Consider the following 24,165-nt stretch of genomic DNA (forward strand, 5'->3'; position numbering starts at 1 on the left):
TTACTTCTTTATCTCTTTTTTTCCCAACCAAAAATGCTTTTCTCTGATTAGGGGGTACTTGAATTAAAAAAATTTTCACAGGGGGTACATCACTGAAAAAAGGTTGAGAACCATTGCTCATTTGTAGTGGTCTTTCTTGAAATATTAGGAAAAAAAGATATGAAAACTACAAAAAAAAATGTTGAGAACCATTGCTCATTTGTAGTGGTCTTTTTTGAACTATTAGGAAAAAAAGATATAAAAACTACAAAAAAAAAATTGTTGAAAAATAAACAAATGATTCATTTATAAATAAAGATTTCTACACATAAAAGTAATCATCAACTTAAAGTGCCCTCTTTGGGGATTGTAATAGAGATCCATCTGGATTCATCAACTTACTTCTATAATTTTTTTCACAAAAAAAGAAATCTTTAACATCAATATTTATGTAACATGTCCACAAAAAATCTAGCTGTCAACACTGAATATTGCATTGTTGCATTTCTTTTCACGGTTTATGAACTTACATTCATATTTTGTTGAAGTATTATTCAAGAAATATATTTATAAAGGATTTTTGAAATGTTGCTATTTTTAGAATATTTTTTAAAAATCTCCCATACATTTGGCATACCTTCAAGTACCCCCAGGAGTACGCGTACCCCCATTTGAAAACCACTGCTCTAGATAACAGAAACACTGCACATTAAATTACAGCAGCTAGTGCAGCTCTTTTTAGGTGCTTTCTAAAGATGTTACTCAGAGACCTTGCTTTATTACATGGGTGTCAAACTCTGGGCCGCCGTTTAATTTCATTTGGCCCTTGAGGCAATATCAAATTAACATTAGAGCTGGCTCGCCGGTGACACCACATTCACCGCTAATACTCATACTTGCCAACCCTCCTCTGATTTTCCCGGGAGACTCCCAAGGTTTAGTGCCCTTCCCGAAAATCTCCCTGGGCAACCATTCTCCCGATTTCCACCCGGACAACAATATTGGTAGCGTGCCTTAAAGGCACTGTCCTCTACAACATGTCGTCACGTCCTCTTTTCCTCCATATAAAGAGCGTGCTGGCCAAGTCACATAATATATGCGGCTTTCACACACACATACTTGGTCAACAGCCATACAGGTCACACTGAGGGTGGCCGTATAAACACCTTTAACATTGTTACAAATATGCGCCACACTGTGAACCCACGCCAAACAAGAATGACAAAACAAATTTCGGGAAACACCCGCACCATAACACAACATAAACACAACAGAACAAATATCCAGGAACCCTTGCAGCACTAACTCTTCCGGAATGCTACAATATACACCCCCTGCTACCACCAAACCCCGCCCACCTAATTTTTATTTTATTTTCGAATTTATTAGCCTGCGGAAAAAGTTAATGTTGATATTTACCTCAGAAGGCTGCAAATAGAAAAGAGGCATTCATTTTTTAAATTACATTTTATTTAATATACCACTGATGTTTTTTCGTTTGTTTTTTGAAAGTTGATTTTGCACTATTACGTTATATAAGCTCTGCCTGTTCCATGGGAGGAAGCCCGAGTACCCAGAGGGAACCCACGCAGTCACGGGGAGAACATGCAAACTCCACACAGAAAGATCCTGAGCCCGGTATTGAACCCAAGATTACTCAGGACCTTCGTATTGTGAGGCAGATGCACTAACCCCTGTACCACCGTGCTGCCCCATTCAACCCTTTCTTGTTCAATATTCATTGCAAAACTTGTTTGGGTCCCTATTAAAATGTTAATTTGTTCAATTTCGGCCCGCAGCTTTGTTCAGTTTTAAATTTTGGCCCACTCTGTATTTGAGTTTGACACCCCTGCTTTATTACAAGAGCACTCTGATTAGTTTTGCAATAGGTAATTAAAAACCGCAAATATTTTTTATTTGACAGCAGTGCTTTCCACTGAAGACGATCTAAATCACAGGTGTCAAACTCAAGGCCCGGGGGCCAAATTTTTATGTGGCCCCACAAAAGCCTGGAAATAATATGCGTTTATAAAATGCTTAATCTTTTCTTACTAAATATATTAGCTTTTTTCCCTTTTGACACTAAAAATTATGTACTCCATGCAATTGCATCCATCCATCCATTTTCTACCACTTGTCCCTTTCAGGCTCGCAGGGGGTGCTGGAGCCTCTTAGCTGCAGTCGGGCAGAAGGCGGGGTACACCCTGGACAAGTCGCCACCTCATCACAGAGCCAACACAGATAGACAGACAACCTTCACACTCATATTCACACACTAAGGCCAATTTAGTGTTGCAATTGCAAATCTTTTAAAATTCAATATCAAAATCAAAATATATCATGTATTCCAAAAATATTTTTTTGCTAAAATAAAGATAAATACTGCACTTAAATATCTGCATGGCTTATGATTTCAAAATCAATTATCAATCAAATTGTAGACTGTAAAATTGCCAATATATTTTACCGTTAAATTCTGCCGACTTGAGTTTTTTACCGTAAAATCTACTTTGGTACCTGTTTTTTCCCATATACAGTAAGCCACTGAAACATTAAAAAACAAACCGAAAAAACCATTAAAACAAGATTGTACGGTAACAAAAACAAAAAAACAAAACTTCCAGCTGTTGCTTAAATTTTACTGCTAAAAACAGTGGTATTGTTTCTCCATTCCATTCTATTTATTCAATTTTTTTTATAATGCTGTAAAAAACCCTCTGCTTTTACTGTAAAATCCAGTTGACTGAGCGGCCGTTTTTTTCAAGTAAAATTTTAATATATTTTGCAGCTTATGCAAAAAAATATTGTTAATGCCAAAAGGGATGGATGAAATATATGTATATATATTAGGGCTGCGAATCTTTGGGTGTCCCACGATTCGATTCAATATCGATTCTTGGGGTCATAATTTGATAATATATCTTTTTTTTTTTTCGATTCGATTCCATTCTCGATTTTTCCGATTCAAAACTATTCTGTATTCATTCCATACATAGGATTTCAGCAGGATCTACCCCAGTCAGCTGACTTGCAAGCAGAGTAGTAGATATTTTTTTAAAAACCTTTTATAATTGTAAAGGACAATGTTTTATCAACTGATTGCAATGATGTAAATTTGTTTTAACTATTAAACGAACCAAAAATATGACTTATTTTATCTTTGTGAAAATATTGGACACAGTGTGTTGTCAAGCTTATGAGATGCGATGCAAGTGTAAGCCACTGTGACACTATTGTTCTTTTTTATTATTTGTATAAATGTCTAATGATAATGTCAATGAGGGATTTTTAATCACTGCTATGCTGAAATTATAACTAATATTGATACTGTTGTTGATAATATTCATTTTTGTTTCACTACTTTTGGTTTGTTCTGTGTCGTGTTTGTGTCTCCTCTCAATTGCTCTGTTTATTGCGGTTCTGAGTGTTGCTGGGTCAGGTTTGGTTTTGGAATTGGATTGCTTTGTTATGGTATTGCTGTGTAGTGGTTTGTTGGATTGATTTTAAAAAAAAAAAAGAAAAAAAAGATTTAAAAAAAAATTGAGAATCAATTCTGAATCGCACAACGTATTCGAATCGATTTTTTCCCACACCCCTAATATATATATATATATATACAAAAACATGTATATTCATATATTACTCACTGTAAAAGCGGCCCTCTGAGGGCAACCATAACTGCGACGTGGCCTCAATAAAAAAAAAAAAAAAAAGTTTGACACCCGTGATCTAAATGATTGTCCTTTGAGGTCAGAGAGGGGTTACTTGAGGTCACTTAGCTGTGCTGCTGACACAGATTCCAACAAAGGAAACTTCACCGCTCCTTTGGGAAGATTAGCGCCAGCAGCAATACTAAACTAAACAGCAGCACACAGGACACATTTACGCCTACTTCCACTCGAGTTGGCACATGTTCATTGCGCACACGCAGGCTCATTTTGGGATGCACAAAGACAAAAACAGTGCATGACTAAGCAGGGGCGAGTATTGGCAGCCGCGACTATTACGTGTCACGCCATGCACTGCCAGGGTTGGCCCGCGCCGATCGAATGTTGCAATGACACTGCCAGCCTAAATCTGATTATCCCTCCTGCAAGCTGGCGGTGACATCAGCCCATGTCAGCCCATGTCATGTCATGTCATGCAAGTGCCCGGGAAGAGGAGGTTACAGGGACCACCCTGTTCTTGTCAAGTGTACAAATTCCATATACACAAACAGTAATCATTTATTTGAGGCTTTTTTTCTACGATATAAGGCTACAATGTTCATCATATTAGTGCAAATTACACAACATTAAAAACAGAATCCTCTAAAAATTATGCCTTTTCATACGTGCGAACAGCCTGGACGCCCTGGCAGGTCAAAGTCTGGGGAGACACAGTAGAAGACGCTATAGATGACATGCATATAAAACTGGCAGGTGTTTTATTCTGCACATTTATAGACATACAGTGGGGCAAAAAAGCATTTAGTCAGCCACCGATTGTGCAAGTTCTCCCACTTAAAATGATGACAGAGGTCTGTAATTTTCATCATAGGTACACTTCAACTGTGAGAGACAGAATGTGAAAAAAACAATCCAGGAATTCACATTGTAGGAATTTTAAAGAATTTATTTGTAAATTATGGTGGAAAATAAGTCTTTGGTCAACCATTCAAAGCTCTCACTGATGGAAGGAGGTTTTGGCTCCAAATCTCACGATACATGGCCCCATTCATTCTTTCCTTAACACGGATCAATCGTCCTGTCCCCTTAGCAGAAAAACAGCCCCAAAACATGATGTTTCCACCACCATGCTTCACAGTAGGTGTGGTGTTCTTGGGATGCAACTCAGTATTCTTCTTCCTCCAAACACGACGAGTTGAGTTTATACCAAAATGGATACATGGATGATACAGCAGAGGATTTGGAGAATGTCATGTGGTCAGATGAAACCAAAATAGAACTTTTTGGTACAAACTCAACTCGTCGTGTTTGGAGAAAGAAGAATACTGAGTTGCATCCCAAGAACACCATACCTACTGTGAAGCATGGGGGTGGAAACATCATGCTTTGGGGCTGTTTTTCCTGCTAAGGGAACAGGACGGGTATTCCGTGTTAGGGAAAGAATGAATGGGGCCATGTATCGTGAGATTTTCTAGCCAAAACCTCCTTCCATCAATGAGAGCTTTCACATTCTGTCTCTCACAGTTGAAGTGTACCTATGATGAAAATTACAGACCTCTGTCATCATTTTAAGTGGGAGAACTTGCACAATCGCTGGCTGACTAAATACTTTTTTGCCCCACTGTAAGTTAGAAACAATGCAATAATATTGCATAAACTCACCATCACCATATTTCCATCTTTTATCTCTCGCTCAAATTTGCTCTCTTTTCCGTCCCACTTCTGCACATGCACAAATTTATCACCCTCCATAGTGAAAATAGACTGTTGAAAAAAAACAAGATGTTAATGTATTATGCATATCAATAAATTAAAAAAAAAAAGGAAGGCTTACTTTGACTTTTCGGTCATCAGCTGTGACCTCGTCAAACTCCTCTCCAAGTTTAGAGGAGATCTCAGTGTTCCGGAAGGTGCTGAGCGTCTTCACCACCACTTTGTCTCCATCCTTGCTGATCACCACAGTGGGTTTGGTCAGGTTGCCCACTTGTCTCGTAGCAAAATCAACACCTACAATTATTTCAAAAGGGCAGCACGGTGGTAGAGGGGTTAGTGCATCTGCCTCACAATACAAAGGTAGGGATCTTTCTGTGTGGAGTTTGCATGTTCTCCCCGTGATAGGTTGATTGGCAACACTAGAATTGGTCCTATAAATGTTGTCTGTGTTGGCGACTTGTCCAGGGTGTACACCACCTTCCGCCCGATTGTAGCTGAGATAGGCACCAGCGCCACCCGCGACCCCAAAAAGGGACAAGCGGTAAAAAATGAATGGATGGAATTATTTCAAAATGGCACTGTGTCAAAAAAAATCGTTTTTTCAGGACTGTTATTTAAAAAATAATATTTGCAAATTATATCCTGAGCATAGTAACGACGTCAAAATGAACTGCACAGTAATGCATGCATACTCAGCGATACTTCTTAATAAAATAAAAAAAAACAAAAAAAAACTTACCAACCGCCTTCATGTAGTCATCAAAGTTCTTGCTGTCGACCAGTCTCCACTTAGCACAAAACGCATCCACCATATTTGCACTTTTAAATGTTTTCCAGGCCGCAAAACAACCTCTCGTCTCTCTCGAGTAATTCCACGCGTGCGGTTTGGCCAAAATAAATACTCCGGCGAGGAGGCGGGCGCTCAAGCGGCAGCGAGGAAGCTGATTGGTGGAACCTTCGTCGCCTCCGATTGGCCAGAAATAAACAATCAGAAAATACTAAAATGACTCGATGGGTAGTAAGGAATAATTTACAAGTGCAGATGGTTACTGTATTTAACAAGGTAACGATTATAACTGAGATTTCCCCGTATAAAATAGACTAAACACTTAAAAAATTAAATTGCCGACTATTTTCTTAAATGGACTGAATTGGGTACCCATTCACATATTGATTAATTTGAGATGGTTGGTTATTATTCCAACAGGGTGATGTGCGCTAATTCTAACTCAAATAAGCATTAAATCGATGACTTTACAATTGCAAGCATTAAACTAAACTAAATATGCACACTTTTATCAAAAACCTTGACAGGAGTGACAATAGAGTACATATTTATTGTTGTTAAAATATTTGTTTTGGGGGGTTAAATTTGACACAAATGTATTTTATGACAGTAAAAGGTTAAATGAATAAACATACACAATCAAATACCATACTTTTAAATGTATGGGGAAACAGAAAAATAAAAAATAAAAACAAAAACAAATAATTGCCAGCCTAATTGATGCCGGATTATTCAAATGGAGCTTCAAAACAAACCTCATTTGTATTTAATATTACTAGAAATTCACACCAAGTGCATGCAAAAACATTTCAATCCCCAATATTAAATACAAGGTCTTTTCACACATATCTGTGCATTAACTGTCATTAAGGTTATAAAAATGAGTTTTGTTCTCAAATTGCACAATTTGATTATTTAACCCAAGTGAATCAGATTTTTGTTTTTGCTGCTTCTCAATGTGTTGTTCCGTGTAGTAAAAAGGGGGAAAGCAGAGGTAGACTGAGAGGCAAAAATTGTGAGGTAGGGAGGATACAAATCAATGTAAAAGGCCCTTATCTCCCCCTTTAATATTCAATGGTGCGTAATTACATCATCATCCATCACTAGCAGGAAGATTATAATGATAGAACTAAAGTTGTAAGTCCACATTGGCTGGTTAACAAAAGTCACCCTGATCTTTTTGGATATCATCCCTGTAGGCTCTTAAAAACATGAAACAAGGTACTGCATTCAGCCTAACAAGTTCTTTTTTCCTGAGGGTCAGCATGACATAAAAAAAAAAAAAAGAGAAAACAAGCGATTGATATCCATGATATTAATAACAGTAAAGATTTAGGAATAAGTACAGATTATAAAGTGTAGTATTTGGGGGAGGGGACAATGGCCACCGGATGCCCAAAGGATTGTCCCAAATGCAACATGGCACCTGACTGTGTGTGCGTGTAGGTTACAGGTAGTAGAGACATGTCCAAGCTCCAGAGGCAGTGTCGTGCTACCTGAAGACGCCAACATTGATTGACAGCGCCACTTCTGGCTTTTTCGATTTAGTCTTCTCGTCTCCTCCGGCCTTGTACGAATCTCCATCAGCCTGCTCTCTATTCCAATCATAAAAATAATAAGCATAAAGGTCATGATTAAAAGTTCAAAACAAGCATCTTTGGCACAAAGTTCAAAATCGACGCATCAGTTACGGAGAAGTAGAGCTAGCATGAACTTCTCTGTGCTTTTCACACAGAACAGTGACAGCGGGATATTACCACAGCTGTCAAGCAAATACATGGCAGTGAACGACAATAGCTTTCAACATAACAGGGTGGTAGATATGAGTGTAAGGTGTTGAATGTAATACCCCTTTCACACAGGCATTGTCGCCTCTGTTACGGCTTTGATACTACAGTGAAGGCCCAAAAATCCCCGCCTCACTTCACTTCTAGATAATTTTGTTTCTATCGCTTATTGACAAGGATTGGCAGAATAGACACGAGAAAAAAAACAGTAAAACTGCAAAGAAAGGCTGTGTGAAAAGAGCTAAAGTCAACGTGTCGCACCCTTTCCTTCGTTGTTCTGTTTGCTCTCTAAGCCTCTGCTGGGCTTGTTCGTCCTCCTGCGTGTAGAAGTCCTTGTTGTCAATCAAAAGGTTCTGTAAATCGACAAAACAAAAATTAAATGTTTTATTTCAAACAGGAATGCCCCAATCAACATTTTCTTTTAAATTTCTATTACCTTAACACCAATTACGTCACCATCTTTAAGATGAAACGGTGCTCCTAAAAGTGATTCAGTTTTTTTCTTCTTCTTCTTCTTGGATAGTTGCTGGTTCTGAATACAAAAAAACAAGACTTTGATGAAACCATCAATATTTCTGATACTATACAGGTAAAACTAACATTGTTCTAGTCTCACCCAGCTGGAGATGATTTCCTCCCAGACATGTTTGTCTGGATGCTGTTTAGCCAGCAGCAGAGCGTCAGGAGATAAGCCATAGCGTGTAGCCACACAAGTGCGTAGGCTGCGAGGCGACGAGTCCCGTGACACGTCCCAAATCAGCTCCTCTGTAGAGTAGTAGGACCGCTCGCCTGGTATACCCATTTTAACATTCAGCAGTATCTCCTTGGGACTATGGAATTGTAAAAATATATCATTAACCTTACTCTGTAGAACACGAGAAGAAGGTAACTAATGATTCATCCATTTTCTATCGCTTGTCCCTTTCAGGGTTGCGGGGGGTGCTGGAGCCTATCTCAGCTGCATTCGGGCGGAAGGCGGAGTACACCCTCGAGAAGTCGCCGCCTCATCACAGGGCCAACACAGATAGACAGTCAACATTCACACTCACATTCACACACTAGGGAATAGAGACATGACAGGTGGGGCGCGAAGAACGGGAGGGAGTTTCACTTAAAAAAAAATTTTTATTATTATATTCTTGCGGCGGCAATGACCAAGAAGAACGCGGAGTTGGAATATAATTACAACACTTTATGTAAATATTTATATACATATTTATATCATATTCACATGTAATATATAACTACAAGCTCCATTCACTGACAGAGTCCCACTGCTTTTATGAGCGGTCAAGCGAGTCAAAAGCCAAAAAATGTTTTGATTTTTTATTTGTGGCGGCCGTAATTCTTTCGTGGCGAGCCGCCACAAATAAATGAATGTGTGGGAAACCCTGACTTGAATATTACTTGATGTTCAATAAATTTGAAAATGTTAAGCTTGGCATTAGCGTTCTGTTGTGGTGATGGGGGCAGGTGGGGCTTGAAAACTCCCCCTTGTCCAAAGTGGGGAATGACAAAAAAAGTTTGAGAACCACTGCACCAGGGCCAGTTTTAGTGTTGCCAATCAACCTATCCCCAGGTGCATGTCTTTGCAGGTGGGAGGAAGCCAGAGTACCCGGAGGGAACCCACGCAGTATTGCGAGGCACACGCACTAACCCCTGTAGCACCGTGCTACCCAACTGCAATTATATATATATATATATATATATATATATATATATATATACATATATATACACACACACACACACACACACACACACACACACACACACACACACACACACACACACACACACACACACACACATACATACATACATACATAATTCATATCAATTCAATCAAAAATAATAATACGAACAACATATTTAGTTTTTTTTTACCATTTCGATAATATAAACCAGGGGTCACCAACCTTTTTAAAACTAGGAGCTACTTCTTGGGTACTGATTAATGCAAAGGGCTACCAGTTTGATACACACTTAAAAAAATTGCCACAAATAGCCAATTTGCTCAATTTACCTTTAATAAATAAATCTGTATATATAAAAACAATTAGTATTTCTGTCCGTCATTCCGTCGTACATTTTTTTTCCTTTTATGAAAGGTTTTTTGTAGAGAATAAATGATGAAAAAAACACTTAATTGAACGGTTTAAAAGAGGAGAAAACACACAAACAAAAAACATTTTATTTTGAAACATAGTTTATCTTTAATTTCGAGTCTTTAAAATTCAGAATTCAACCGAAAAAAATGAAGAGAAAGACTAGCTAATTCAAATCTTTTTGGAAAAAATTAAAAACATTTTTTATGGAACATCATTAGTAATTTTTCCTGATTAAGATTATTTTAGAATTTTGATGGCATGTTTTAAATAGGTTAAAATCCAATCTGCACTTTGTTATAATATATAACAAATTGGACCAAGCTATATTTCTAACAAAGAAAAATCATAATTTCTTCTAGATTTTCCAAAACAAAATTTTTAAAAGAAATTCAAAAGACTTTGAAATAAAATTTAAATTTGATTCTAAAGATTTTCTAGATTTGCCAGAATAATTTTTTTGAATTTTAATCATAATCAAGTTTGAAAAAATATTTCACAAATATTCTTCGTCGAAAAAACAGAAGCTAAAACGAAGAATGAAATAAAAATGTATTTATTATTCTTTTCAATAAAAAACAAAAATTTACTTGAACATTGATTTAAACTGTCAGGAAAGAAGAGGAAGGAATTTAAAAGGTAAAAAGGTATATGTGTCTAAAAATCCTAAAATAATTTTTAAGGTTGTATTTTTACTCTAAAATTTTCTCTCTGAAAGTTATAAGAAGCAAAGTAAAAAAATAAATGAATTTATTCAAACAAGTGAAGACCAAGTCTTTAAAATATTTTCAAATTCTATATGAGTTTTGTCTCTCTTAGAACTAAAAATGTCGAGCAAAGCGAGACCAGCTTGCTAGTAAATAAATACAATTTATAAAATAGAGGCAGCTCACTGGTAAGTGCTGCTATTTGAGCTATTTTCTGGTCGTTACGGGCACCACGTTGGTGACCCCTAATATAAACATTTTTGGAAATGTAGAATGAAAAGACAAATCTACAAAGAAGTCATATTCATATTTATCCTATATAAATAAATAAAAAAACAAATGCATAGGATTGGTTGACAACATATGAATTGCAATTATTAGGACTATCTTTGACCAAGTATTTTTATAGTCGAATAGGATTTATTCGATTTTGCCTCAAAAATCTATGGTGTATCGTTTTTTTTTGTGGTATGTAGTACTATACACTGGTCACTAGATGTCAGTAACAGGCTAATTTGGGTAAGCGGATCCTCGCCAGATCGTTGTAGTTCGCTGAGCTCCACACAAAAATCTGGGACTTCTTAGTAGGAGATGTATTTCACTGTATGTGATTGGATAAACCACTTGTCCGTTATCTTGAATGACGTGCTACTTCAACTATTCACATCGAAATCAACCCGTGACGCTGGGAAATCCAAAACACAACAGCCGACATATTTGATAATGACAGAGCAAAAAGTTAGAGAACTTTTACTGAAACAATGCAGCAATGTCAGTAGACGATCGATGTCGCTTGTGCAAAGAAAATATGTCAGCACACGACTCCTCGCTGCGTGCCGCCATTGTTGTTTGAATCCAACAGTCACTTCGGCACTACGTCACATCTATGAAATCCCGCCCGGCGATCCTGATTGGTTCATTATTTTTTGCTATCTTGAAGGAGTTTGCATTGCCTTCGAGCACAGATCCTTGTGTGGAGCTCAGCGAAATACAAGGATCTGGCGAGAGTCAGGTTATAATTTGGGTCCCTAAACTCAATTTTACTTGAAAGGCCCCTCTCCCCTTTACACATTTTTAAGTATTTTATTTATGTAAAACAATTTCTGTTTTTCTTTTAACCAAAATTGAATTTAATTTGATGCATGTTTTGCACTAAAACTAATTATTTGGAAAGAAATTGTTCAATCATTTTGGATGAATAAAAAATTTTACATCATCAAAACATACATTTATAAACCTTCCAAAATCAACTGCGACCAGGATTCAAACTCAGTATCTCTACCTCACAAGACAAACATAGATGCTGTGTGCCACAGGAGCCACTGCGATCATGTTGGAAGTTTTGCCATGTATTCCTGCCAGTGGCAGAACAGGAAGAATAGGTTTTACGGTAAAACTGCATATAAAGAGCTCTGTCATTATTTAATAGGAACCTGTCTGATCTTAAAAGTACATCTAAAGTATTAAAACTAAACCAAAATTTTAAAACCCTCTTCAATTCCTGAAAGTGCAACATAAACATTTAAGCTGACTCACCCAAGATCTTCCTCCTTCAGCAGCTGCTGAATGCAAAGATCTGTGCTGCTACTTAGCTTTAGCTTCCTGATGGAGGAAACAAAGTGATTCTGTTGTTATTACACATCAATAAAAAGAACAAGTATAAAGCACCAGTGAAGAAAAGGAGCTGCATGCCTGAGTGTGACTTGGTGTCCTCTGAGGATGCGAGTTGGTGTCCGTCCCACCATTTCCCACAAGCGCAAGAAGCTGGCGGCAGGTACACACATGTTCTGGAGAGCAGGAAGTGTCAACACCTGTTGACAAGAAACCCCCCAAAAAAACCCACAACTTTATAACAAATCAGAGCCATTGCAGGTCAAAAGAATACCATAATTCCACTGTACCTGAGTTTTGAGATCCTCCAGAGAGGCTTCCATACATATCTCCACTTGTCCCACACTCGTGAGCTGAAGCGCCGCCGTGTGTTCCTCTGCGTGGATCTTGTTGGTCAACTTGCTCGTCGCATCCAGATGGAGCCACATGGACAGCTTAACAAAACCCTGATTGCAAAAAAAGTGAAGTAAAATCAATTACAACTATATAGCTCTTTTTCTCTAGTGAAATAAAGCATTTTACATCCATCCATTTTCTACCGCTTATTCCCTTTCGGGGTCGCGGGCGCCTATCTCAGCTACAATCGGGCGGAAGGCGGGGTACACCCTGGACAAGTCGCCACCTCATCGCAGGGCCAACACAGATAGACAACATTCACACTCACATTCACACACTAGGGCCAATTTAGTGTTGCCAATTAACCTATCCCCAGGTGCATGTCATTGGTAGGGCTTCACGGTGGCAGAGGGGTTAGTGCGTCTGCCTCACAATACGAAGTTCCTGCAGTCCTGGGTTCAAATCCAGGCTCGGGATCTTTCTGTGTGGAGTTTGCATGTTCTCCCCGTGAATGCGTGGGTTCCCTCAGGGTACTCCGGCTTCCTCCCACTTCCAAAGACATGCATTTTACATGTAGAAACCTATTATAGATACACACTGGTGATGGTAAGCTACATTAATACCAGTGCGGCTGGCAGTAGGAGCAAGGTGGGTGAAATGTCATGCCCAAGAAACCAGGAACCTTCAAGTTTCTGGACGGTCGCCCTACCATCTGAGTGACAGCAAAATACAACCATAAACAATATAGAAAGGTGGAGCTACCTTTGGAGGAAGTTGTCCTTCTGCGACGACTAACATCTCTCCATTGTTTATGTTCAAAGCGGACAAGAAAGCATTCTGAGGAGGAAACGTGTTGTTGCCATGAGGACAATATTGAAGGATGCACACGTTCAAATAAGGCTGCGCTGCTTTTAAAATATGAAAATGGCTAAAAATAGTGTGAAATTACACCTAATCAGCAGCAATACTTGATTAAGACAACCCACCTCGTCAAGCAGTGCCTCTCCCACCTCTTCGCACCAATCAAGCCTCCTCAAGTGCCAACAGGTGCCTGCAAAAACATTTAAAGTCAGACTTTAGCAGTTGTAAATGTATATTTAATACTGCTATTAAATGAAATATGGCTTACCTTCGAGTCCAACGGCATCCAGCATTGCGTGTAGACACTGCAAGTAAAGCAAAAAAAGAAATGAAATGCTTCATGTTTGCTGAAAAGTGGTTTGCTTTTTTGTGATGGCACTGATGGTAAAAGAGTACTCATAACCATAGGTGTCAGTACATACAGTAAAATTAAATACTAATGGCATACACATCTTTTTATCAGGCAAATAAACTAAGAAAATTGCCTTAACACTATGAAATCCACAAGGAAACAGGATCGCTTTGCAAAGGTCAGTCAGGTGTCTTCAAAAATTGAGTAGTTTTATTTTATTTCAGATTTAGTTATACAGTGCATGCTTAACTAAGTTTTACACTTCCGTGTATAATAATAAAATAGTTTTTGCTGGAGACAGAAGTTAACACATTTTATTGGAAATTAGTATTAAAGTAAAATTATGATCATTAATAAAACAACAAAAAACATATAAATTAAAAATTATTATTTTTAATATATATATATATATATACATATATATATATATATATATATATATATATATATACGCACACAACAGTGACGTGCGGTGAGGTTTATAGGTGGTGAGGCGGTGATGTAATTAGAATCACATTTACAAATATACAGTATGCGCCCTGCACAGATTATTTGCCATTTGATTGGCAGCAGTTAACGGGTTATGTTTCATTTCTGCATTCTTTACACATACAAACTGTCGCCCACAAAATGTGCATTTCATTAAAAACGAAACAAAAATAATGTTATCGCCGTCTCACCTTTACTTATAAATGAAGTCCATGCGCCAGTCCTTCTGGATAAAAATATCTGTCACTTTCTGGTAAAAGTCCTCCACTTCCTTCAGTTTTAAAAGTCTTGTAAGAGTTCAACATAGTTGCCGCGATTAGCAGAGCTCCTACTCTCACAATTTCCACAAAATGCTAGCTGCTGTTTGGCGAGGAAGCAGGTCGCATTGATGACATATTCTAAAATCTCTTGGTTCTCTTTTACCTTAGCATTGTGGACACTGATGTTGAGTCGCCGCTGTTCATCCAAAGCCAAGTATATCCTCGTCATCCCAAACGTTTTTTGCGCAAACTAGCCTTGAATATGAGCGGCCGACCGCTCGTTTGGTGAGGCTTCTTTGCAAATTCTTTAAGTCACAAAATCCCATTTGAGTCCACACAGTTCCACAGGTTGAAAAAAGAAGGCAAGGAAAGCAGAAAATGCGGTTACTTGCAGAAAATCAACAAAGCCAGTCTTTTCACGTATACCACTCCGTTTGGAAAGAGCGAGTAACTTTCCGTCCTGCTGATTGAAACAAACCATTCAGCTCCGGCGTTGGTCTTCCTTTAGTAATTATCTCCTGATTCGCTTGAAAGTCCACTTTAGAAAACTGTTTAAGTGCAGAAATGTAGTCATCCATCTTGAAAGTCAGGGTGCACGAGACAGAAAAAATAAGTCGCTGCGACACTTACTCGCTGAGGCCACCGTATGTCTAGGATCATGAGCGCCCGACTCTATCGTGAGGCACGAGAACTGTTTGCCTCACCTCAGACTTTTTTCTCTGCCGTTTTGATGGCTCAACCAACACACAAAACCTGTTACTCGCTGCGGCACTTGACTCGCTTACGCCACCTTATGACTCTGATTAAGAGCGCCCCTATCGTGAAACACAAGAACTGTTTCCCTCACCTCAGACTTTTTTCCCTGCCGCTTTGAACACTCAGCAACACACCAGACAAGAACGCGCTCTGACGGCACGGCAGACATAGAAGTTTACGAGGGATTGCGAAAATTCAGCGATTTTGAAGGAAAAAATCATCCAAATTGGTGAAGCTAAATGAAAATTAAAACCAAACAATTAAAATTATTTTATCATTATATATATTTATTTCTTTGCATGAACACAGAACAAAATCTACCTCCCCTGACCGCACGTCACTGATTTATTATATATATACAGTATATATACAGTATATATATATATATATATATATATATATATATACAATATGTGTATATATATATATATATATATATATATATATATATATACACACATATATATACATAAAGAAACAAATTAAATGCACAGTATAAATGATAACAATTTTTTTTTAAACATTGGAAGTCAACAATTCTCACAAAACAAATAGTATTTACTTACCTCTTTAACAGTGCAAGTCCGCTTTACAATTATGTCCATCTCTATTCCAGCAGAGGGCGCTGCACCCACAGAGAAGTGCAGGAAAAGCTGCAGTAAACAGTGTTTACCTTTGAGACACATGATTGATGATGCACCTGTGCTGGAGTTCACATAAAAATAATACAACAAACCTGCGAGGCCTGAGGGGCGCATCCCAGACAAAGAATCACGGTGGACATGAGTCGTACGCCCGCGTCCCGCACGCTCAGCTCCTCGCACACTGTTCAAACAACCAGAGGGGGGGACGTTAAAAAAAGTCCCATGAGCCCAAAAGGTAGGAAATTACAAGGAAGGTGTAGTTTTTAAGAGTTTAATGAGGGGCCAAAATTAGAGGGTGATAGGAGGAGCAAGGGGGAGGGAATTTCCAGCCTGTGTGCACTTCAAATAGAATACCTGGAGGAAGGAGTTTCCCTGCGCTGTCCACCTGCCTCAGACAGTACTGTGCATCTGGTGAGGTTAGAGGGACACCATTTAAAAAATGTTTTGCCGTTTCTTGGCCTGCATATCATTGTAATTTCGATATCTTACGCTAATATGCCTCTAGTGGGTGTGAGCAGTATAGGGGACCATACCAAAGACTATAAAAACGGGACCCATTACCTCCCTGTTTGGCACTCAGCATCAAGGGTTGGAATTGGGGGTTAAATCACATAAATGATTCCCGGGCGTGGCCACCGCTGCTGCTCACTGCTCCCCTCACCTCCCAAGGGGTGTGAGGGTGATGGGTCAAATGCAGAGGATAATCTCACCACACCTTGTGTTTGTGTGACAATCATTGGTACTTTAACTTTAAATTTAGAACAATCCTACAGAGCTTGAAAGGGTACGCAACTGCCCAGATAAGTACAATTGGTGGAACTAAAACAAATGAACACATCCAATTAATAAACAAGATTTAAGCAAGCTGCCGAACGTTTCATTTATACCAATCGTTAACGGAGTCAGTTTTTATATAGGCGAAACATTTTGGAATACGATCATGACTACGATTCGATTGTGGCAGAGAATGATGCGGCACATTCATGCCAAGTTTTGAACTGAAAAACAGAGTTTTGTGTTCAGCCAAATAAGCTATTCAGGGTCTAGCAAGACCCACAATGCATTGCGTTGGCTTTTCTGACCTGAAATTTGAACTTCTTTAGTGCAAATATCCAGTATTGTGGAAGCTATCACATTTTTATAACGACATTGTATCTATCAGTTTAAAGATATAGTGTGCATTAAATGTCATTTAATAAAAATATTTTAAGAGTGATTTTGATGCAGGTTTCTGAATATATGAATTAAACTTTTTTTTTATTCTCAAAAAGAAAATGATAAAAAAACAAAAAAAAACAGGAATTATATGTTAATATATATGAATTTACATTAGTAATTTCAAATATTTTGATAGAATAAAAAAACTAAACTTCCCTTCTTAGGCTGCTGCCCCTGCGACCCGACCTCAGATAAGCGAAAGAAGATGGATGGATAAAAAAATTAATCAATCAATCAATGTTTACTTATATAGCCCTAAATCACTAGTGTCTCAAAGGGCTGCACAAACCACCACGACATCCTCGGTAGGAAAACTCACACCCAGTGGGACATTGGTGACAATAATGACCCAGTGGGACGTCGGTGACAATGATGACTATGAGAACCTTAGAGAGGAGGAAAGCAATGGATGTCGAGCGGGTCTAACATGATATATATATATATATATATATATATATATATATATATATATATATATATATACATTATAAATGGTAAAATAAACATACATTGAAATATAAATACAAATATTGTATTTGCAATATTTATTATTACAAAGGCTTTTCAATGCATTTACCTGATAATACAAAATTATTTGTTTGAAATGTGATTAATTTTAACATTGATACACCATCATAGAATAGGGAGAAGCAAGACAAAAAGTTGTTTAAAACAGAATGGTTTAATAACAATAATAATCGGTTTGCCAGAAAAAAATAGATTGACATCAAAATCGCCATTTTGATTGTGGATCGATTTAACATTTTTAAGAATCGATTTTTAAAAGTTAGTTTTTGACAACAGCCAGTATGAGCTTTTGTAACATGTAAACTGTTTTTTGAGAATCACGTTGAATCAAGAATCGATTGTGAGTTGTTGTAAACTGGGATTTTTACCTGGGAGTTGCAGCTCCTCTATGGCCCTCTGCTTCACGTCACACAGCAGCTGCAGACGCACACAACGAAACATCAGCAACAGTAAACAAAAACAAAAGTGCCAAAGTGACCGACCATATTTCCTGCTGCAGGAACCTTGACTATCCTCTCATTTGCATCGCCTCCTCCGCCGCCATGTGGTCGAAACTCCACTTGGAGCCAGCGACAGTCTGATGGCGTTGTCACGGTGATCACGTCTCCGTTCAGCGTGAACATGCTGAACGAAAAAGACGGGGCGGGGTTTAAAAAAAATAAAACACTGCCATTATTAACTTAATAACAGACACGTGCTACACCTGCTTTCTAATGACTGCGGCTCCAGCACCAATAGAGCGTCTCCATCTTTCAGCAACAGCTCCTTTAGAGTCCGCTGCATGTCATTAGGGGGGAACACTCGCCATCCGCTAGCACCGCCCCCCTCGCCCGCCCCAAGCTCTCCTACTTTAGCCACCGAGCGCTCCTGACACAGCAGACTCTCGGCAGGCTGGCCCAGGGCCTCCCGCAACTCCCCAAGGGTGACGCCGCCTGGAAACGCTCTGGCCTCCTTTTTCAGCCCGCCGCTGTCCACACTGCCTGTGGCCTCTTCAAACTCCTCCCCCTCCTGGTCTCCAAAAGGTCGGACGACTGTTAGCAACACCGGTTCCCACTCTGCTCCGGTTAGGACACCTGCACCACATACCTGAGAAGATTCGAGTGTGTAGTTTTAACGTCATGCTGCAACAGAGCTAGGAAGCTGCCAGTGTCTTTTGCCAGCTTCTTACCTCTCGGCCATTCCAAACAAATAAATCACAGTTTGCACGGAGGCCAGCACTGTACAGCGAGACATTGTCATCTACAACAGGTAAAAATATACGTTACAAAAAAATGTCATCAAATCAAAAGCAGATATATTCTGTTTACTGTCCAACCTGTGAGAGTATTGTACAGGTGGAGGCCTGCTGGAAGCATCTTGGCCACAGTCAGAGCCATGTCTCCTTCCCATAACTCCTGTTCCTAACAGAAACGTGTATTGCTTATACCTCTGCCTGTTTATGGACATCAAGTATTTATTCAAATGATAGTACCTGATATATAGCCAACCGCAAGTCTCCAATAGTCTTTCTGCGATCAAACGCGAGTGTGGCAGCTACATTGGGCTCTTTGCTGAGAGGCTGCAGAGCTCCATTTATTAGCCTGTAAGAGGACGCCAGGTGGAGACGAAGCTCAACGCTGTTATTACTGGCATCATACTCCGTCCTGTGATGGAAACATTTAGAGCACTTAAAGGCATTAACAACTTGTGAGTGCACAGTAATGAGTTTCTGTATTGCTAAGGTTTTACGGTACATAGATGGTCATGATACAGTAAATCCCTGCTACTTGTTCCAAGTGGTTACATTCCAAGAACCTTACACAGCCTAAAAAGCCCTAAAATGCTTATTTTTGATCATCTAAACCAGGGGTGTCTAAACATTTTCTACAGAGGGTCGCATATTGAAGAACAAATGTGGGGGCTACTTTGATACATTTTGCACATTAGAAATGCTAAAACCAATTTAATGTACATCAGAATGTTATTTGAAAAAAATATATTATATGTTTTATGTTATACGTGACCAAGCTAATTGTTGTATATATTTAATATACCTCATTATTAATAAAATAATTTATTTTCAGAACAGGCCAAAAAAGGCCCCCGTGCCGCAGGTTGGACAAACCAGCTCTCAACCCTATAATATACAGTCGCCCTTTGCAACATCATGCTTCAAATATTCCATATCAAATACATTGCAGATTTTTTAAAGTACATTTTAAAAAATAAATAAATTAAGTGTTAAGTCAATACTTATATTTTGTACCATATTTTACTATGGCAATCGATAAAAATATTCACTAAGCGGAACGTCCAGTTAAGGGCAAACGCAGCCAACAACAACCTGGCGGCTAATCTTAACGACAATCAAGTTGACCAACGTTGAGCAGAAAACGTTTCGATGAACTTTAATCTTTAACACCTGCTTCAACCTGGCTGCGAGACGCAAAATGCATCAGGACTCAATGTGACTCGGCGCAGTACTTAATCATAACAAGACTGCTATCAGCTGCTGTCCGGGCAATTCTAAGTAAATATTAACTTTGTTGATTCATTTAATCTTTCACAGCATCAGCTCTACATGACATTGGTAAGCATTTGCAGGAGCGATGTTGAATGACAACGGAGGGCACGCAATGCTAACAACACAATGGTCATAGCTGTGACTGTCAATCTGACCAAATTTTCGCAGAACAACAGATAGCCGTGGTTTCAGCACATTAAAGCCCAGAGGAATTGCCCACAATGCAACAAAGTATTTCCACATTGTAGTGGTCGGGTGACAGCTATAGCAAAGATGCTTGGAGGATCCTCTGGGCTAACGGTAAGTAATGCACAGTGGGGCAAAAAAGTATTTAGTCAGCCACTGATTGTGCAAGTTCTCCCACTTAAAATGATGACAGAGGTCTGTAATTTTCATCATAGGTACACTTCAACTGTGAGAGACACAATGTGAAAAAGAATCCAGGAATTCACATTGTAGGAATTTTAAAGAATTTATTTGTAAATTATGGTGGAAAATAAGTATTTGGTCAACCATTCAAAGCTCTCACTGATGGAAGGAGGTTTTGGCTCAAAATTTCAGGATACAAGGCCCCATTCATTCTTTCCTTAACACGGATCAATCATCCTGTACCCTTAGCAGAAAAACAGCCCCAAAGCATGATGTTTCCACCCCCATGCTTCACAGTAGGTATGGTCTTCTTGGGATGCAACTCAGTATTCTTCTTCCTCCAAACACAACGAGTTGAGTTTATACCAAAATGGATACATGGATGATACAGCAGAGGATTGGGAGAATGTCATGTGGTCAGATGAAACCAAAATAGAACTTTTTGGTATAAACTCAACTCGTCGTGTTTGGAGGAAGAAGAATACTGAGTTGCATCCCAAGAACACCACACCTACTGTGAAGCATGGTGGTGGAAACATCATGCTTTAGGGCTGTTTTTCTGCTAAGGGGACGGGACGATTGATCCGTGTTAAGGAAAGAATCAAAGGGGCCATGTATCGTGAGATTTTGAGCCAAAACCTTCTTCCATCAGTGAGAGCTTTGAATGGTTGACCAAATACTTATTTTCCACAATAATTTACAAATAAATTCTTTAAAATTCCTACAATGTGAATTCCTGGATTTTTTGCACATTCTGTCTCTCACAGTTGAAGTGTACCTATGATAAAAATTACAGACCTCTGTAATCATTTTAAGTGGGAGAACTTGCACAATCAGTGGCTGACTAAATACTTTTTGCCCCACTGTATTCTACAGTAGAACACACTCAAGGTTATTATGTTAGGTTAAAAAAAAGTGACTATATCAGTGCTATTTAATGTTTAGAAGGCTCTAATTATGTGAAGGAAACATTTATAAGGGTTATAAATAGTTTATGCTCCAACTATAAAAATATAAAAAATTATAAATAAAATATAATAATCCTTCTTAATGGAAATTAATTTACCGTGGTCAGGCCTTAAACCATTTAGCTGAAATAATCGAGCAACAACTGTATCTTTCAGATATTAAAACCGATCCAGTTTTGCATATTATAAACAATTAGTCATACGTTGTTTTACTTTAAAAATGTGCAGTTACACACCATCACGCCTTATCAAAGCGTCTTCCTGCTCGAATACGTTTAGTAAATTGACTTGTCAGACAGCGCTAGACCAATAACAGCAGCATTCTTTTCTCCTGCAGATAGTGCCGTCATATGCCTTTTCTATTTAAGTTACCCTAAAAATTGCAGTATTTCCAATTTAAAGCAGACAGAAAAAATCCAGAATATGCAGGGGTTTGAATGTCGAACCACAAGTCGACGTGGCTCTGCTGTAGTTATAAAATGTGATTCTGTACCGCATCTGCTGCAGTTTGATGTTCTCAGTCTCTGCCATCTGTATGAGGTGATGAGGAACTTTGTATTCAGGACAGCGGAGCGCTGCACAGGAAGACAGAGAAAGGATAGTCCGTGCTATGTACTCCATATCTATATCACTGGTCAGCATGAGTCCGTTACCTTCACTGGGCCGGCAGAGCTGTGTTTTTCTGTAGAACAGCATGTAGGCACTTTCTTTGCCCTGGAACTGCTTCTCTATGTCCGACACTCTGATGGAGGCCACAGCGGAGTCATTTAAGTCAAACCAGTGGTCACCCTGAAGATACAGAAGATGCACATGAGCCATTCGCTTCAAAACTCTTCATGCAAGATTAAAGTCATGCATTTTGCACACCTCTGGCTCAGGCTTTGGTCCATCAACAGCGACACTATCTGGGCAAGCATTCGTGGAGGGATCTACTTGTGCGGGGGGCTCGCTCATGATCGGGCTAGGCGGGTTTGCCTTCAGTGCCACGCGAGTACCGTTGGATACCATCATGAAAACCTCATTGTGTGACTGTAGGAACTGATTCATAGAAAAAGAAAGCAGTTTAGTCCAGTACTGTAAAGAGGAGGTAAAGTAACAGAGCTCCCATCTGTTGCATTTGGTGGGTCACTGCGACACAGCTCAGATAGGCAAAGTTGAGTGAAATTAAATTCCTTGATCTACAACTGAATATATATTGGACAAAAATATAAATGCAACACTTGTTTTGCTCCCGTTTTTAATGATTTACTTTTTTACTATATACACTAAAGACCCATTCCTCTCAAGTATTGTTCACAAGTCCGTCTAAATTTGGGTTATTGAGGACTTTTTTCTTTGCCAAGATAATCCATCCCACCTCACAGGTGTGGCATATCAAGAGGCTAATTAAACGGCTTGATTATTGCACAGGTGTGCTCTAGGCTGCCCACAATAAAAGGCCATTCTGAAACGTGTAGTTTTGCTTTATTGGTTGTGCGAAGTTGCTGGATATTGACAGGAACTGGAACACGCTGTCGTATACGCCGATCCACAGCATCCCAAACATGCTCAATGGGTGACATGTCCAGTGAGAATGCTGGCCACGCAAGGATTCGGATGTTTTCAGCTTCCAGGAATTGTGTACCGATCCATACAACATGGGGCCATGCACATGGTCTCGAGTGGATGGCACAACAATGGGTCTGAGGATCTCATCACAGGATATCTGTGCATTCAAAATACCATCAATAAAATGCACTTGCGTTCATTGTCCATAATATCCGCCTGCCTGTACCATAACCCCCTTCCCACCATGGGCCACTCGATTCACAACATTGACAACGGCAAACCGCTCTGCCGCGTGACACCACACACATCATCTCCCATCTGCCCTGAACAGTGAAAACCGGGATTCATCAGTGAAGAGAACACCTCTCCAACATGCCAGACACCATGGAATGTGAGCATTTGCCAACGATAAACTGCAGTCAGGTAGAGACCCCAATGAGATCAATGAACATGCAGATGAGCTTCCCTGAGACGGTTTCTCACAGATTGTGCAGAAATTATTTGGTTGTACAAACCAATTGTTGCAGCAGCTGTCCAGGTGGCTAGTGGTTACTGGGACATGGTTGTACATGGTCTGTGGTTGCGAGGCTGGTTGGACGTACTGCCAAATTCTCTGAAACGCCTTTGGAGACGGCTTAGGGTAGAGATTGAATTAACATTGAATTCACGGGCAACAGCTCTCGCGGACATTCTTGAAGTCAGCATGCCAACTGTATGCTCCCTCAAAACTTGCAACATCTGTAGCATTGTGCTGTGTGATAAAACTTCACATTTCAGAGTGTCTTTTTATTGTGGGTAGCCTAAGGCACACCTGTGCAATAATCATGCGGTTTATTCAGCATCTTGATATGCCATACCTGTGAGGTGGTAGGGATTATCTTGGCAAAGAAGAAATGCTCAATAACACAGATTTAGAAAAACGTGAACAATATTTGAAAATAATAGGTATTTTGTGTATATAGTAAAAGTTTTA

At 39.1% G+C, this 24,165-nt stretch overlaps 2 protein-coding genes across 4 annotated transcripts in view; both read right to left on the reverse strand.

Moving 5' to 3' along the window:
- The window catches only part of usp40 (ubiquitin specific peptidase 40), a 72,105-nt gene that overhangs the window by 33,890 nt on the left and 14,050 nt on the right, over positions 1 to 24,165 (reverse strand). The window contains exons 10-31 of one of the 3 annotated variants that reach the window (XM_061896110.1): positions 22,512 to 22,682; positions 22,298 to 22,433; positions 22,138 to 22,219; positions 19,276 to 19,447; positions 19,120 to 19,198; positions 18,973 to 19,043; positions 18,508 to 18,890; positions 18,287 to 18,428; positions 18,173 to 18,221; positions 16,413 to 16,466; positions 16,151 to 16,239; positions 15,981 to 16,067; positions 13,826 to 13,862; positions 13,683 to 13,747; positions 13,459 to 13,533; positions 12,651 to 12,806; positions 12,442 to 12,560; positions 12,286 to 12,351; positions 8,551 to 8,764; positions 8,371 to 8,466; positions 8,196 to 8,287; positions 7,644 to 7,742 (exon numbers count right to left, since the gene is read on the reverse strand). In XM_061896110.1, coding sequence (XP_061752094.1) covers positions 7,644 to 7,742; positions 8,196 to 8,287; positions 8,371 to 8,466; positions 8,551 to 8,764; positions 12,286 to 12,351; positions 12,442 to 12,560; positions 12,651 to 12,806; positions 13,459 to 13,533; positions 13,683 to 13,747; positions 13,826 to 13,862; positions 15,981 to 16,067; positions 16,151 to 16,239; positions 16,413 to 16,466; positions 18,173 to 18,221; positions 18,287 to 18,428; positions 18,508 to 18,890; positions 18,973 to 19,043; positions 19,120 to 19,198; positions 19,276 to 19,447; positions 22,138 to 22,219; positions 22,298 to 22,433; positions 22,512 to 22,682 — 2,534 coding nt within the window. Of the gene's footprint in view, positions 1 to 6,677; positions 7,743 to 8,195; positions 8,288 to 8,370; positions 8,467 to 8,550; positions 8,765 to 12,285; positions 12,352 to 12,441; positions 12,561 to 12,650; positions 12,807 to 13,458; positions 13,534 to 13,682; positions 13,748 to 13,825; positions 13,863 to 15,980; positions 16,068 to 16,150; positions 16,240 to 16,412; positions 16,467 to 18,172; positions 18,222 to 18,286; positions 18,429 to 18,507; positions 18,891 to 18,972; positions 19,044 to 19,119; positions 19,205 to 19,275; positions 19,448 to 22,137; positions 22,220 to 22,297; positions 22,434 to 22,511; positions 22,683 to 24,165 lie in introns of those variants that run through there. The other 2 variants (XM_061896109.1, XM_061896111.1) reach the window with 2 other exon arrangements.
- On the reverse strand, positions 4,188 to 6,258 carry LOC133550072 (fatty acid-binding protein, brain-like). Its single transcript, XM_061896112.1, has 4 exons — positions 6,100 to 6,258; positions 5,482 to 5,654; positions 5,310 to 5,411; positions 4,188 to 4,347 (listed from the first exon to the last, which is right to left on the reverse strand). Exons 1-4 carry the CDS (start codon positions 6,170 to 6,172, stop codon positions 4,297 to 4,299), a joined length of 399 nt encoding a protein of 132 aa, XP_061752096.1. The 5' UTR covers positions 6,173 to 6,258; the 3' UTR covers positions 4,188 to 4,296.

This window comes from Nerophis ophidion, linkage group LG03, assembly GCF_033978795.1.
Source record: "Nerophis ophidion isolate RoL-2023_Sa linkage group LG03, RoL_Noph_v1.0, whole genome shotgun sequence".
Taxonomy (NCBI): Eukaryota; Metazoa; Chordata; class Actinopteri; order Syngnathiformes; family Syngnathidae; genus Nerophis; species Nerophis ophidion.